The 16,762-nt window shown below is 37.9% G+C and overlaps 1 protein-coding gene across 1 annotated transcript in view; it reads left to right on the forward strand.

Annotated features, from left to right (window-relative positions):
* Positions 1 to 8,406, forward strand: part of THEMIS (thymocyte selection associated) — a 122,007-nt gene extending 113,601 nt beyond the window's left edge. Inside the window, exon 5 of the mRNA XM_054722683.1 lies at positions 8,245 to 8,406. Within this exon, the coding sequence (XP_054578658.1) occupies positions 8,245 to 8,406 (162 nt within the window). The remainder of the gene's footprint in view (positions 1 to 8,244) is intronic.
* The last annotated feature ends 8,356 nt before the right edge of the window (positions 8,407 to 16,762 follow it).

The following is a 16,762-nucleotide window of genomic DNA, read 5'->3' on the forward strand; positions in this document are numbered from 1 at the left end:
AATAATAAGGCAGTGGGAGGAAAGGAAAACGAGCAGGGAGAACAGATCACTCTTACTAAAGCTTAGCAGAAAATGAACAAGGGGAGGGAGAGGCAGAGTCAGAGACTGCACTAGGCATAGGCAGAGCAATTCATTAAGTAAGTCAATAGGAAAGTGGGAGGGAAAGTATCACAGTCAAAGGAGGAGAGGGAGGATGGAACATTTTGTAAGATAGGTGAGAGATCAAGAAAAGACAAAGACATCTGTGGAAATTGATTTCCTAAGGCCACACTATCAATGAACTAAGTGATTACATAACTTCCTAAAATTGAGGAATACCAGGTTGCAATTATGAGATAGATAAAATAGAGAAAGATTTGAAATATATTCTCTGAATCCCTCACAAGAAACTGAGGCAGAGATCCTCTGATAACTGAGCAAGATTGAGGACCTGGATGCCTCCAATCAACATGAATATATGTCAGAGCCAAATTAGTAAAATTACAAGACTATTTTATTATTATTATTGTTTTTTACTATTGTTTATTACTATTATTTTACCAGCAGTGAAATAATATTCTTATTTTATTATTATTATTTGCCTTACTTTTGGAAGGTGAGAAAACAGAAAGTGATTTTTAGGGACTGGCAAAGAAAGTAGAATGGAAAGTGAGGAAATTGTTAACAAGTTGGTTATAAGGACTCTGTAGGTAGAAAAAGAAGTGAGGCAAGGAAGGGCTGATAGGCAGAAAAGAATTGAAGACTGAGAGGGAAGAACAGTGTTAGTAAGTGTAAGCACAGAGGAAAGTCTTAGAATCCAAAATCTTGATGATAGAGACATTTTGAGGGACAATGAGATCCACATTCTGATTGTACTTACAGGAGCCTGAAAAAGAGTAGAAAAAAAATCTTCGACTAGATGTAAACCATAAGAGCCTCTGATGTCATGCTGGTAGAGGGATGACAAAGAGGAGGGCATGAGATGAGGAGGGCATTATGAGCAAATGCCCTCTGTGCAGGCGAGGATCCCGGAGATGACTGCAGGGTCATTCTGTAGAACTTTAGAGCCCCTGTTGGATGGTGGTGCCAGACAATGCTTCATAAACTGGTAGGAGCAGAAACCAGATGCTATGCAGTGAATACCCCAATAGGATGGGTGTGCAGGAAGCAGTGAGAAAGGCAGCCTTCATGGGAGAGGGTATCAAAAAATGTTGAGGTGAGGAGGTGGGAAGCAGCCTTCAATGACTACATCCTACGTTGGGCACTTGTTCACAATAGCATGAGCTTTTTAATTTTAGCAACACTTTGGTGGCAAGAATGCCACTTAACATTTCACATAATATGAATGCTCAGAGAAATACTGAGTTGAATCCTACTCATTAAAAATGGTTTCTAGCTCAAATAATAATATAGCAATGTTTCAAATCAGGTTGACAGGATGGATACCTTTCAAAGACTCATGTTAAAGTCTCTATGTTAATATCCAGGTTAAAATAATTTCAAATGTAATTTTTTAAGGAATGAATTTAAAATGTTTTTTCTAGATACAGAACTGTTATATGGTACACTGCAGTTCCCATCTGCCATCTGCAGCAAGAGTTGCTCTGCTGAACACTTTCCAAATGCTATGCCTATGTCCACTGATTCAAGACTAATTTCACCAAGAGCTAATCTAAACAGAAAATGTGTCTTATAGTTTATTCTACTGTAATTTCTATTTCTATAATTTAAACTAAGATTAATTTTCCTGCCCTTTGGCCACAGATTGAACCTCACACAAAGAGTTACAATTTTCCAATTAAAATAGGAACTATGGAAGTTATAACAATACCGTCCACGTGAATTAATCATTTTAAGATTTACAAGAGGGCAAAATAAAGTAAAAGAAGGTTTATTGATACACAAAGAGGTATTTAGTCTTCACAATACCAACACTGTAAGTGAACCAGTCTTGGTATTTTGAAGGGGATGCACTTGTTACAGCATCTTTAAAATAGCAACCCCTCTGCATGCTGGTCCATTATCTAGAGTGACAGCACTGACATCTTTGAGGGCAGCCAGACTGCCTGTTTACCTTCTCAAGAATAACAATGGTAGAGATTAGCTGTGCATTCTGACTGCATTTTAAAATACAAATATATTGGTTAAGCATTGGCTCAAGTGTCCATTTTATCTTTGGCTAAATTAATAGAGATTAGAGTAGCAAAAAGCAGATTGAATTGAGCTTGGCAAAATGTGTGAAGAGCTTCTCTACTATGAGTACTCGGAGACAAAATTCCTAAACTTGTTTTGTCAAACAAATTGTGTGATTATATTGAGTTCTTCCTGCATCCAGGAGCTAGAATATTATTTTTTCCTAAGAGGGTAGTCAAATCAACATCAAATCAGGATGGTAGGACTTCTAGATGTTAAATTGTTTAGTTCCTAGTTGCAGTAGGAGAAACAGAGGAAGATGCAACTGAAATATTAGAGTACGTTAAGTCTCTTCCTTTAGTACACAATATGTCCTTGAAACATATGTTTGAATATAAAGGTATAAAGTCCTCTCAATAGTATATGAAGGATTTCTTTCCAAAAGAACATGATAAGATCGTTGATATATAATGCTTGTTAAGATCTCTAATCATAATTCTAACAAGGATGTTTTTTCTTGGGCCTGGTCCTAGCAAGTCCAGCAGAGAGAGGAAATCTTTAAAGAATTGGACAGAAAGTTGTTATCTTTTATCAGGACAATTTAGGAAGCAGACACAGGCATTTTCCTTCCTGTGGGTCAATTGCCTCTTCTCCAACCCAAGGGAATGGACAGAGCAGATAGAAAACCTCAATTCTTTTAAACATCTGAACTTCTGGTGGTACTTGGAGCAGGGAGAGGAGAGAGAGATTGTCCCATCTCTCAACTACAGTTGAGCCCAAGAGTGTCTAAATGTCAAACCACATGCATGCACCTGTAAATGCTGTTGAGGCCCCCCAATCAACTGCCAGCTCAGAACCCAGCCAGCATGATCCCCTTTGAAGAAGAAGGTGAAGAGTGTTGGCTAAGAGGAGAAAGTGATTCCAGCAAGGAGTCTCACCAGGGAGGACCACAGTCTAAAGTTTCAGGAGAAGTGAGAGAGATAAAAATGTGCTTCTGAGGAGCCCATAATATAAGGCCTGCCAATCACAGGCTTGGGCAACCTCTCTGCAAACAACCTCAGACTGCAAGGGACAGGAACTATGCAATGACAGCTTGTCTTTAGGACTGGGTGGAACAATCTCAGCAACATGTCTTTTCAGTTGGTATAAAGAACATTCTGTGCAGAACAGACAGTTTATGTGTATAGATGGATAATTGTATAAAAATTAGATAACCATCTGAAAGAGACGCCTGTTTTTATGGATGATCAACTTTAGATTATTTTTTCATTTCACATTCTTGCTTGTTTAAACATTTTCTTCAGGAAAAAAACAACAACATGTGCCTCTATAATGCACAATGAGAATATTATGAGATTTTTTTAAAACCCTTGATAATCTTATAAAGTATTTATAGTGATACAGCCATATAACAAACAAAAAGAGAACACACACACACACACACACTAGAAGACAGATTACATGGAGGTTTACATGGTCTCCTGGAATGATAATTTGATATGCATCGCAAACCTATATTCCTTATGGTTAGGTTTTAATCTTATTTCTTTATTTTAATATGTAGTTTCTGAATTTCTGTTTCTGTTGTTCTTGATTCAAGTAGAATTTAATTCTGAGGAAGAAAGTTACTAAGAAATTTCTTCCCAAGCATCACTTGAATTTACTTTTCTTATAAAATAAAAAGTACAGGCATGAAAGGAGCAGTTGTTTATATAAGCAGAGAAGATTAGGGTTTTTTTAGTCTGTAAGGAGATTGAGTTATTTTTTACAAAGTCTAAAGTGAAGTACATTATCTAGGATACTTCATGTTGTTTTAAATGTGAATGATATTTAGTCCCTGGGCCAAGATAGGCTGAATGTGGCTTTCTAAGGAAAGGCAAGCTTTCTTTCCCCTTGGGGAGAAGGGTCACAAGTGGATATAATCATGCACTGGGAATCTCAATGAACGGTTTGAAAAATGATGATGTTTATCCAACAACATAGCTTTAGGTATGAGATGAATGATGGATCTGAAGAAATCTTTTAATTTTTTTCATGGACATCTTATTTTATGGTAATATTTATTTGTTCCTTTCTTTGTTCATGAGAAAAATACTCAGTACCTTGTAATTGAATCATTGTTTTCAGCAGGAACACTAAAAGTAGTATGCTAACTACAAGCCAAGTAAAACACGAGAAATAATTTAACAGCTGCTTTATATTAACAGACAGGATTCTAATGACTCATTTCTAATGACAAGTTAAGTGGAAATTATACAAAATAAACAGGATTTATTTTTAAAGTACAACTATAGCGTGGTTACAAAGGCCTGATGCATGCCAGTTCAAATTTATTGGTGTTCTTCTTTATTCTTTGCACACATTTTATTTTTCTCATTTTCTTCTGTACCTGATCTTCAAGTTGAAGGCTTGACATCTTTAAAGCAGTGCCTGACACAGAATTTTATTTCTTTCATTATTGTCAGGCCACAATCTTGTGCCTCAGTAATATAGAGCAACTGTATATACATACTCATTTCTCAGGACCTCACTTTCCCTTATATAACCATTCTTTGATTTATAATTTCAATATATAGAGACTAATCTGACTTGAACCAGAGATGTATATGGAATATTATATGACTATAGTATTTGCAACAATTGTATCAAAGAGTTTTTTTAAAAAAACATGATTTTCAATATGTATTTTAATGACATATTTGAACTTTAATAAGTTCAAAATATTTGAACTTTAATAAGTTCAAATATGTGTGCCTTTCTACTATATAATAAGGACTACTGTTAGTGACTGGATATCACTCTTAATATATGAACATGTGACTATGCAGTAGCCATTGATAAACTAGACAAAGAAAAAGTTGTAAAACTTGAGTCTATATTATTCAAGCATTTCTCCATTTAGTTAATACTAGAGGCCCAGTGCACGAAATTTATGCACTGGAGGGGCGGTCCCTCAGCCCGGCCTGCGCCCTCTCACAGTCTGGGAGCACTTGGGGATGTCCAACTGCCGCGGAGGAGGGAGAGGCTCTCGCCACTGCTGCTGTGCTCACCAGCTGTGAACCTGACTTCTGGCTGAGCAGCGCTCCGAGCCTCTGTGGAAGCACACTGACCACTAGGGGGCAGCTCCTAATTGAGTGTCTGCCCTCTGGTGGTCAGTGCACATCACAGCGACCAGTCGTTCCACCATTCAGTCGATTTGCATGTTAGCTTTTTATTATATAGGATGTAGTTATTTGATACCTACTATATTTAAAACACTGAGATAAGGACTGAGAACATTGAATAGAACAGATATAATCCTTATTCTAGTTGGTTTATATTTTAACCAGAGATATAGACATTAAACATTATCCAGGTGTTATTTCATTGTATTTGTGAAAACTGCTTTGCAGTACAAGGACAAGGTGCTCAGAGACTAGAAAACAAAGGTTCTGGCTAAACTCTACATGTTAAGGGAAACCTTTAAGGAAGTCTTGAGTTTGTGATAATGTTCTAGGTAAATGGAATAGCCACGCCTTACATCAAGAAGGAAGAATGGTGGGATTGTAAAACTAAATAAAGGACATTAGAGTTGGAGTCCAGAGTGCTTATCATGTTATACAAGCTCTGCCTCATCTTGTTTCATAAATTTGGCCCCTCCCCTGAGTTATAACATGTAGTTGGTAAATTAAGCCATATAATTGTTGGAATTTTTTAGAGATGGTTAATAAAAATAATTAGATCAATAACAAAACCTTGAGAAACACTTACCAGTCAATGGAAACCAAGAATGAGTAGTCAGAGTGGTAAGAGGGACACCAGAAACAGGAAAGGGAGTGACAAGACATGTTAAATGCTGCAGAGAGATAACATGGTAATATCTTGGACATCTGGTTTGAGAAGTAGGATGGATGGTGCATAGAGAAAGAAGGGAAAAGAGCCTAGAGGGCTGGTGGATGTAGAGAAGGCCTGGCAATAAATTTATAAACTCATGGTGAGTAATGGACTTACGTTTTGGTGGGCTGTGGAGGAGTCAAGTGTAAACAAGTGTAGTGGTTTGGTTCCAGGAAATACCAACACTCAAACTCTGACTTGAATTGTCACTGGAAGTGGCACTGGGATCCCTTCCTTTGTCATTAGAAAAGGAATTGGAGAATTATTTACCCATGATGTACCACACTGTATTTTAATTCTCCGCTTAAACAATTTAAGAAATTCTGTTTGAACGATTTAGAGCTTCAGGACTATGTGACTTGTATGCTCACACTTCAGCCAGTATCTGGGATAATATAGACAAACTAGTAGCCCGTTGTGCGATATCGCGTGCAGTAGGCCGCCCACCGCTTCCGCGGGAGCCAGCGGGAACCGCAGCGTGCTGCAGGGAGCCACGCTGCTTCCACGGGAGCCAGGAGGGACCCGCACCAATTCCGCAGGAGGTGGGCCCGCCATCTCCTCTCTGGGCCTGTGCTTGGCCACCCCCTTCCCCGGGACGGGGGGACTCCAGCAGGGCTGAGAGGATGGCGCCACCATCTTGTGGCTATGGGCACTGCCATCTTTGTGATGGAGTGATGGTTAATTTGCACATTACCCTTTTATCAGATAGGATGGTTGTTGATGTACTCATTATCTGTTGCCACACAGTGCTGCCTACTCACCAGAAAGACTTAATAGCATACATCCAAAAACATTTATTTAGTTCATGGGGCTGTGGAGTTCTGCTGACCTAGGCTGGGTTTGCCCAAATGCCTGGGGCTCCTCTAGCTGTGATTGTCTCATCTTGGATGACTGGTATAACCTGAATCTGCTCTCTGTCCTGGTCAGCATCCAGCAGGCTGGTCTAGGCATGTTCTTTTGGCATATTGGAAGAATAAGAACGAGAAAAAACAATTATGCAAACATCTTTCAAGTCTCTGTTTGTGTAAATGTGTCAATATTCTCTGGGTCCAGAAGAAGTCACATGGACAAGTCAAAAGTCAGAGTATGAGGGCACTGAAAAAATGACAAGGACAGGACCTGAATACATAGAATGGTAAAGAATTGGGGCCATAACGGTAACCACCCACCACAAATGAATATATGAATGATTGGATCATAGAAAAGTACCAAGAGCACTGGACTAAGGGTCAGGAGACATATCGCAAAAGCTCAGCACTGTTGATTTTGTTAATTTGGGTGAATCATGTAATTATGCTGGACCCTAATTTTCTTATTGGTCTTTTCCAATCTTTAAAGCCTTTGATTCAAGCTTTCAATGAAATTTTTAATGAATTTAATGCTATACACAATCTGTAGGAAGAACTTGAGAAAAGTTGTTCATTATGCCATCCTTTGGTGAATCAACATGGCTATGTGGATAACCCAAAATGGGTAATTATGACTTTGTGAATCTTTGAGTATTTTGTAATCACATTCAAACTGAAAAACGTCTAGTTGGAATTTGAGTATGAAACATAATGCTGAAAGTTCACTTTCTTTTTAGGTCTTTAATTTTGGTTCCTATTTGATGATTCCTTTGAAGCATACAACATATTAGTACAACATCAAACACTATATGCCATCTCATATGTGAGATGAGTTTTTGGGTTTATTGCTGTTACGCTTTAATAATTCTTTGTTATGATGAATTATTATGCTTAAATTGACTGGAAGAACTTTGTCAAGTTTGCATAATACTGATACAAGTGTGATTTATTTTTAGGCAGATGTTATGATTTGTTTTATTGAAAGAATAACAATAATACAGAAGTGAAATCTCTTCATTTTACAGTGTGCAATTATGCAATATATAATGAAATGCAGGATTATTTACTATAGGGATAAAAAACTGAGAAAAAATAGTCTAAATGAAGAATATAAGATTCACAAGAAGAAGGTAATATATACAAATGACCTTTGGAAATGACTTTCCACGTCTGAGATGACTTCTTATTCTAGTCACTTAGAGTGCCACAAAACTTCCACACCTAGGTTACCAAAATATATGGATGAAAATGTAATTTGTAACTCCCTTTGACACATAGAATGTTCTGTTCCAGATATAAGAAATAACTTGCCATTTGATAAATGTTTACCCTTGTCATATCCCTGGGAAGCATTTATTTTGGACTGATAATTTACTTGTAAAATCAATCACTCTGGCCTCTCTCATTTCAGAGTCTCCATGTAGATATATCCAAGAAACTTCATTCCCATCAGGCTGGCCTGGATTCAAAAGTACCAGTTGGTTGTCAAAATGCTTTGGCTGATCTGGAGAAAGAGAGAAGCAAGAGTGGAGCAACGGCAGTAGCAGGCACCGATGGAACCACAGGTCGTTAGCCACGTGATGTGGGTTTTGACCACCTACATGACAAATGCACAATATACAGATTCTTACTACGATTTTTTTTGGAATATATAATTCAGTCATAGTGACTGTCTGACCTGCAAATCTCATTGGAATATAGTTTCAAGTGCAGCATAATATTGAACACTCACACTAATGCTAGGTCTCTTCATTGTTTTTTTATTAGATTTTTCTCACTTACATGGCCATGGAAGTACTTTATCCTAAGACTGCTTGTATTATCATGACATTTTTAAATTTTTGCCAGAATTAAGAAGGATTAATGTCTTGAGGCGAGGTTAACATAATTGCAATGTTTCCGTTTAAAGAAGCGTCCGCTAAGTAATCTAGTGCAGACTTGAAATATCACAGATTGGTTTATAGAAAGGGTGATCTGATAGTTTTCACCTTTACTGAAAGCAAAACAGGAGCAAATGGACTTGTGGAGACGCTGATAGCATTTAATTAAGCCACCCAGACTAACTTCCGTATTGTGCAAACCTGAGATGAGTTAGCAAGGGAATTATTTTAGGCACACCAAAGCAGCTCAATATCTACTCCACGTTATCTTTGAAACTTTACACTGCAGTTTGTAAGAAAAATGAAACTGTAATTATTCTTAAGCATATGGTTTGTTTCTTTTCTCTCCTTATCTGGTTTTGTAGTGAGCGCTCTTTCTCCCTCCAAGGGCATGTAAAAGTCACACTACTAGATAAGAAGTCTCTGCAGTGTTGCTGCTGAAACTCTGTACAATCTGTTCTTTCATGTAGTTAGCTTACTGGCTTCTGACACTCCCATAAAAATACCCCATGGAGCTTTTCTTATTACCTTTTCATTGACTCTCTTCGGGTGATAAAAATGAAATTCTGTAAAGGGCTTTGAAAACCATGCATATTGCCATTCCTCCAAGTTTCAAATACTAACCAAGTACAACTAGACAAGAAACAGCTACTACAGTGAAAATTGTTGGAGTGTGTTGAGTCTCAAGCCATTATTCATTTATAGGAAACTATATTTTCCCCTTAAGATGATGGATCCTAAAAAGTACCAGATAACACATTCCTGGGATCAAAGCTTTTGTTTCAGTTATAGAAAAACTTGTCTGACCTATCACTGTGTGTGCACCTTCCTGGAATAGTGCATGGCAGCCCCAGCTTTGCAGCCTGAATGAATAGTTCAGAGTATATCACAGATCAGAGCAGCCCCTGCCTCAAACACACTGCCTCCAAGTGATGATTTAAGGAAAAATGTCCTTGAATTAAAGTATAGGTTCTAGGCAAGACTATCTAATTTTCTTCAAGAGAGTAAAATGAACCCTTCCTTAGGTTAGGTAATCTCAACATGCATTTTTCCCTCAGAAATTATTTAATATGCTCATCTGAGCAATATTTTCATTTGCTATCCCATTTGTCATCACAATATATTACAGAGCTGGTCTCCATTATGGACTAGAGTGGTGTGACAATTCCGTATGTGAAAACACAAAAGTTAAATAAAGCAGATATATTCTTCTTCAAATTTTATTTATCTTATGTAATACTAGAGGCCCGGTGCATGAAATTCATGCACGGGTAGGGTCCCTAGGCCTGGCTGGCGATCAGGGCCAATCAAGGCCTTCAGGCTGCTGGCCAGGGCCTTCCTTCCAGCTGCCAGCCAGGGCCTTCCTTCGTTCCATGCTGCCCCCTGGTAGTCAGTGCATGTCATAGTGAGCAATAGAACTCCCAGTCGAACTCCCACAAGGACACTCTGCATATTAGCCTTTTATGTATATAGATAGTCTATGTTCTTGGTTTAAAATAGAAAGACTCATTGTCTCTCTGCTGAGCATTTACCAGACTTGGAATGAATTCTCATCTCTGAACATTCACCACTGTGGAGTTCAGATGGGCAAATGGCATCCTTTCTGAGCTTTCCTCTCTTTTTACTACTTAGACACAAGTCAGTCATTTTCTAAACTCTCTCTGGTGAGAGTGCCAGTTTTAGAATCTTTGTAGCATATTACACACACACACACGCACACACACACACACACACACACACACACACACACACATACAAAGCCTTATTAGGACAGGGTTCCTGCTTCTGTAGTTTTACTCCTTCTGGACACCTAGAAAGATGTCCAAAAAGATGAAGTGGAACTACTTCAAATGTTTATCTAATAATTTCTCTAAAGGTAATTCCTTATTTTGGAATTGAATGTAAACACCTGGGAGTTTTACGGCAAATGTACATATGTCAACGAGAGTTCTGCTGTTGCAGCCAGGAGGACAGCAAAGTATATATACCTCAGTCAGCCCTATCCCCCTGTCACTAGGACCCTGATGGAAATGACTCCCCAGACCTCCTGGATGACCTTCTTCTGTGGGTCCTTCATTCACTCTGGTTGCTTGGCGATGCCCACGTTTTATTTTAGGAGCACTGTTATTAAGTCTGCAGGTTGTTTTGTTCATAAATTACTAAGAGAACAGTTCTCTGAAAGTAGGATGATTAAGTGGTTAACCTTTGGAGTCTGAACTCAGACTGCTGGGATTAAATCTTGTCTGTCCCACTCCCTGGCTGTGTACCACAAGCAATTTGTTAGTGTCGCTATCTCTTTATTTGTAAAATTGGGTTAATAACAGTGCTACACCATAAGCTCTTTCAAAAGCTGCATTAGATAAAATAGGTTAAAGTTGGTATAGAACACCATAAGCTCCAATCAAATCCTAGCTATTTTAACTAACTTCAGCATCTTTATGAGTTGATGGCTAAGAAAAACTTTGCTTCCTGGCAGTACCTTCTGCAAGGTGCTGGTTAAGACCACTCCTGTGGCTCTTGCAGTCTTTCCCTTTGAGAACCGTATCCCATTGGAAGTTTCATGGTCTCTATGGATCCTATGGGCATGAGACGGGATTAAATACCTTCTGGAGATGAGTCACTGATTCCTCTGAGTGAACAAGAAACACTGTAATTGTGCAGAGACCAGGAGACCCCGAAACTTCCTAACGGACCCCTTTGCCATCTTACCTCTGCGGCAGGGAGAGCGGAGGCTTCACCTGTGCCATTCTTGGTGGGTGATGTGTGTTAAGTGCAGATGTTTGTTTTAAGCAATTTGTTGCATGGCCCGTTCCCAGGGTAAACTTGCGTGTGAAAGCTTATTGAGGAGGCCTCTCAGGAACAACACATAAGGCAGAGGAACTAAAGCAGGCCTGGGTAGAGGTAAAGTTAGAAGATAGTGAAGTCACACTAAAGACCTCGGCTGATCCCACTGGGAGCTCTGGAACTGGCATGGCTCTTCAGAGTTGTCCTGTGTTGGGGTGAGGGGGCCAGGCCTTTATAGCTCCTGAATCAGTCAGTCACTGGATGCAGATGCCCCTGAGGAAGGGCATGGCTGTGGGCAAGGTGGCTTCCTTCAGCCATGAGCAGTCCTTTGGTATCAGAGGATCAGCAGTCAGTTGTGAGGAGGATGTGATTATTATGGAGGCCACTCACCAATGCAGTGCTTGCTTCTGGTGATCTGACTTGCTAAATAGGATGCTTAATCTTTTAAAATATGCCTATTTGGTTTTGCCCTACATAAATGTTCTCTACTGAACAAATTTTATACTTTCCTAATCAACATTCTCTAATGGAACTTCCTTTCTTTTGAAGCTTCAACTATGTTCTTCTAATTATTCCTACATTTTTAAGCTAAACTCAAGACTCATCCTCCATAAATTAGACTTGCCAAATAGTGAGAACCCTAGGTGAGAAAATAGAACACAGCTACTCTAAGGTCTAGTCCCCAGCTCTGCACAAACTAGATGGGTGACCTTCCACAAAATATTTCACTTTTCTGAGTTACATTTTCCTCACCAAAAGAGGAGGTGTGCCAGGTCATTTTTATGCCCTGTCAGTTCTGAAAGTGTTGCTTGTGTGGCCTATTCTGATATCACTGAGTGATGCAACTGTTGCTCATCTCTAAGTAAGGCTCACATGGAGATGATCCCACATCTGTGAACACACTTACTGTGGTAAATTAATCAGGTGAAAGGAAAGGCGCTCCATGGAAAAACTTTTCACTGAGGTCAAGGAGGGAGCTAGAAATAAAGAATGGATCTATAGGAAAACAAAGAAGTCTTTCTATTGAGTTTTGAATTAATCCTAATGCTAAACTTCAGATTTAACTTCTATGATGGGAAACAAAACACAAGGCAGTTCCCCAACAGGATTATTGTGAGAATTAGGTAAAGTGAGGGTTCTGTATTAAAGACCTTGACCGAATGATTGAATGTATGCTATAAAGAGATAGTACTTTAGATATCATAAAATATAGTCTTGTCTCTCAATTTTAAGAAACACTTCAGCAATTAGTATTATTCTGAGCAGTGTGTAATTTTAAGCACAGTAATTTATTTTACTCCAGACCAGAAAACCTGTTATTTAACTTATTGGATCATTTCAAACCAGTAATCCAAAAATCTGGTATATTTTTTATCCTTCCTTTTAACATCATGCCGTGTTTTCATAATATAAACAAAATAATGACACCAATAGAATTGCCCTTTTATTTCCAGGGAATACTATCTAAGTTTTGGAACTACTGACAGCCTGAAGTAAAATGTTATAAGATTGCTCTTCATTTTATAGCAACTTCTTTCCCTCTTCTCAGAAGGTTTAAATGTTTGAGAATATGCTGGAAGGAGAACCCGCAGTCATTTCAAATTCTTTGAACAATTCTGAAATATCATTTCCTATTAGGCAGTTGTGTGCATACTGACAGCCTTGCCCCTCGTCTTCCCTGGAGATTAATTTATTTCCTGCAGTGCTTGCTCTTCATGGAAAATCTGACTCCTCAGCCTTCACCAGTGGGAGTTCTCATCAGCAGAATGTTAATTATAAAAGCAAAACCATATACCATATTGAAAGGGAAAAACAGTTCTCCGGGCAAAGCAAACTTTGTCTTTTCTTGTCTTGTCTATTCTTTTCACTCCATTCTCTCCTCAATCTGTGGCTGGACAGAACATTAGCCATTGGGGAAGCAGTCTGTGAGATGGAGAGGAACAGAGGAAAATGTGCAGGCTTTGCAACCAGACAGACCCAAGACTGAGCTGTCACATTTCTCTGTGATTTCGTTTCCTGGTCTGTAAAATGAGGATAGAAATATTTGCCTCACATGAAATTGTGTAATGAGACTGGCACAGAGTAGACACTAAAAAATTATCATTATTACAGAGCTCCATCAACAACCTTTGTTTAGCACTTATTGTATATTAATTGTTATGGCATAATATTAACTGTGCATCATGTTGGTTTATGAAAGAACCTATTAGCGATTTGAGGAAATATATCTTTCAGTTCTTAAAAGATAGAAACGTTAGACTAAGACAGATTACTGAGATAGCCTATTTTGAAACCTGGTCTTACTCTTCATTTTCTGACTCTTCTCATCAACACTTTTACAGCTTTCATAATGCTTGCTAAGGACTTATGAACATGCTATTTTTTCACCAATAAGTCCTTTAAAAGAAACCCACAAACTCTTTGCTAATAGTTTTAGGTCTATTAGAACTTAAAAATGCCTTTGAGTTTATTCTTTAAAATTATTTTCTTTAAAATAAAAAATTATCAGTTTCTCTGTGATTTTGTCTCAGAAATAAAACTTTGTTAAATTAAATCTTGAGACACAGAAGGCAATAGCCTGACAGCAAAGTGTAGATAAGGCTGAAAAATGCTTACCAGATGAAGAAACAAAATCAATTACTTTAAGGCCAGAAAGATCAGTTTCAGTGACATGATTGTGATTAATAATTTCATTTAAGTGAATTAACTTTTTACATATTTCCCCCTGTTATTTTATGATTTGAGGGTAACACTAGAAAGAGAGAACAACTGAAGCATTAGAAGAAGAGATGTTATGGTGCAAACTCATAACAACTGAGACCTACTACAGGCTGCTACAAGTAGAGATGAGCCGTGTGTGTGATGTACAACTTATGATAAGGAGTATTCTTTCATATGAAAAAATGACATTTTTTCTTAAGATCAGTGATAGTATTTAACTTGGGTAGAACAATGGACTGGATATATATGATGAGCTTTGACTTTCATGGAGTTAAGTACAAATCATTGATTGATTCTTTTTTTTATTGATTAAGGTATTACATATGTGTCCTTATCACCCCATTGCCCCATTTTTTTAATGATAATTGCATTTTTAAAGTATGAAAGTTACTAAATAAGTTTTTGAGCCTCCCCCTCCATTTTACTCATGAATAGTATTTAATCTTATTATTTTGAATTGCCCTTCCCCTTTTTCTCATCATTTTTGGGGGCAGGCAAAAATATTTTAGTTATTTTTCCAAACTAAATCTGGTTTTTATTTTATTCTGACCCATGAACTAAGCAAAGCAAGAAGGAACAGATGACAGTAACTTTCAAAATTTATTCCAGTGTTTCTCTAAGTTCTTGAACATAAAGAAAGTCACATATGAGCATGTTAAAAATACTTATTCTTAGGATCTGCTCTCTACCAGTAGAGTAGGTTTGGCAAACTCTGGCAGTTGGTCTAACCTGTCCCATTGCCTGCTTTTATACAGCCCACAAAGCAAGAATTTTATTTTTAATTTTTAAGTGGTTGGAAAAAATTAAAGGAAAAAAATATTTTTGAACTGTCAAAATTTCATTATTCAAATTTCAATGTCTCTATGAAATTTTGCTGGAACACAGCCACACTCACTCAGTTAGCTATTGTCTATGGCTCTTTTCCTGCTCCTGCTCTATCAGCAGAGTTGAGTACTTTTGACAGAAACCAGATGCAAAGCCTCAAATATTTACTATTTGGCCCTTTAGAGTAAAAGTTTGCTAACCTCTGCTCTAGAGAATCCAATTCAGAAGTTGTCAGGTAGGAACTTGGAATCTATTGCAACATGTTTCTTGGGTGATTGTGGTGTAGGGGGTCTCTGGACCACACTTTTTAAAGAATGCAGTAGAAGACTTGTAAATGACTTTTCTTTTTTTCTCACTCATCACACCCACTACATCAACAAGCCCTATTGGTTTTATCTTCACACAATATCTAGAATACAATCATTTTTAGCATGGTCACTGTTATCAACCTAGTTCAAGTCATCATCATTTCTCATCTTGAGAACCTAACTAATCTATCTGCTTCTGCCCTTGCTTCCTACTGTCCCCATTCTCAACACAGCAATCAGAGTAGTTATGTTAAAACCTCAGTCCGATCATGGAACTTCTTTCCTCACAATCCTTCAGGGCTCACTCCACTTCTTCCCCTTTCTCACAATTGGCCTCCTAACTGTTCTTCAGAAACCCTAGTGGTCCTCCAGCCTCAATGCTTACATAGGCTGTTTCCTCTCTAATTGTCATAATCTTCCCTCCAGAAATCAGCATGGCTCCCAGCTTTGCCTCTTTTAGTTCTTTCCTAAAAGAACACTGTTTCATAGCCATTACCTTCTTTATGATGCCTCCTGTAACCACCTCATTTAGATTTGTAGTGTTCCTAGCTGGAACTGCCTATCTCCCTTTTGCCATCTAAAACTTTATTTCTTATTTTGATTATGGGTCGCCTTTCCTATGTGAGGGCATTATGACGGCAGAGACTTTTTATCCGTATTCTGTATCCTTAGTTTCTAGAAAACGGCATGGCTCGTCGTAGGCTCTCAATAAATATTTGAGTAAAGAAATGAACCCCAGACTCCCATTCTGTGGTTGAAATATAGTGTATGACACCTATCAAACAATTTCTGTGTGCAAAAACAGTTGCCAGTAGTTTAAGTGTCAGACCCATTTCTGAAAAATGGTGCAATATCATATAACCACTATAGATGAGAAGAGTAAAAGAGTTCAATCTCAAGCAATAACTTAATTATAAAACACGCTAAGAAAAGTAAAAGATGAATACAGATATGAAAATGGTACATGGGTGAAAATTCTCTTGGAAATATTCAGGAGGGATTCCATGAAACTACATTTCACAACCAAGCTGCCTATTAAAGGTGCTTACGGCAGATTTTACTGTTCACCATCAAGTTGAGCAATTTGAGGAGACTGGCACTCAAAATTCCCAAAAGGGAAACAAGCAGGGTTTGACTGACCTGGGTTCAAATGAAGTCTTTAGGAAATATCAGTTTTATTAAAGAAGGTAAAGCACTTTTATATATACTTGAACTTGATTCCTTCAAAGTAAAAGAAAAGTTTTCTTGCACTTTAATCCTCTCAGTCAACAAATTAGCCATCTAATTTTATGTATATAAAGCTTTGATTTGTTGGTTGAACAACAGGTTATTCCTACATAAATGTAGATTTTAACTATCACAGGACACTTTTGACTTTTGAAGGATAGTGTTTAGAGAGAAAAATAAAACT

This window comes from Eptesicus fuscus, chromosome 10 (assembly GCF_027574615.1).
Source record: "Eptesicus fuscus isolate TK198812 chromosome 10, DD_ASM_mEF_20220401, whole genome shotgun sequence".
NCBI classification, from domain to species: Eukaryota; Metazoa; Chordata; class Mammalia; order Chiroptera; family Vespertilionidae; genus Eptesicus; species Eptesicus fuscus.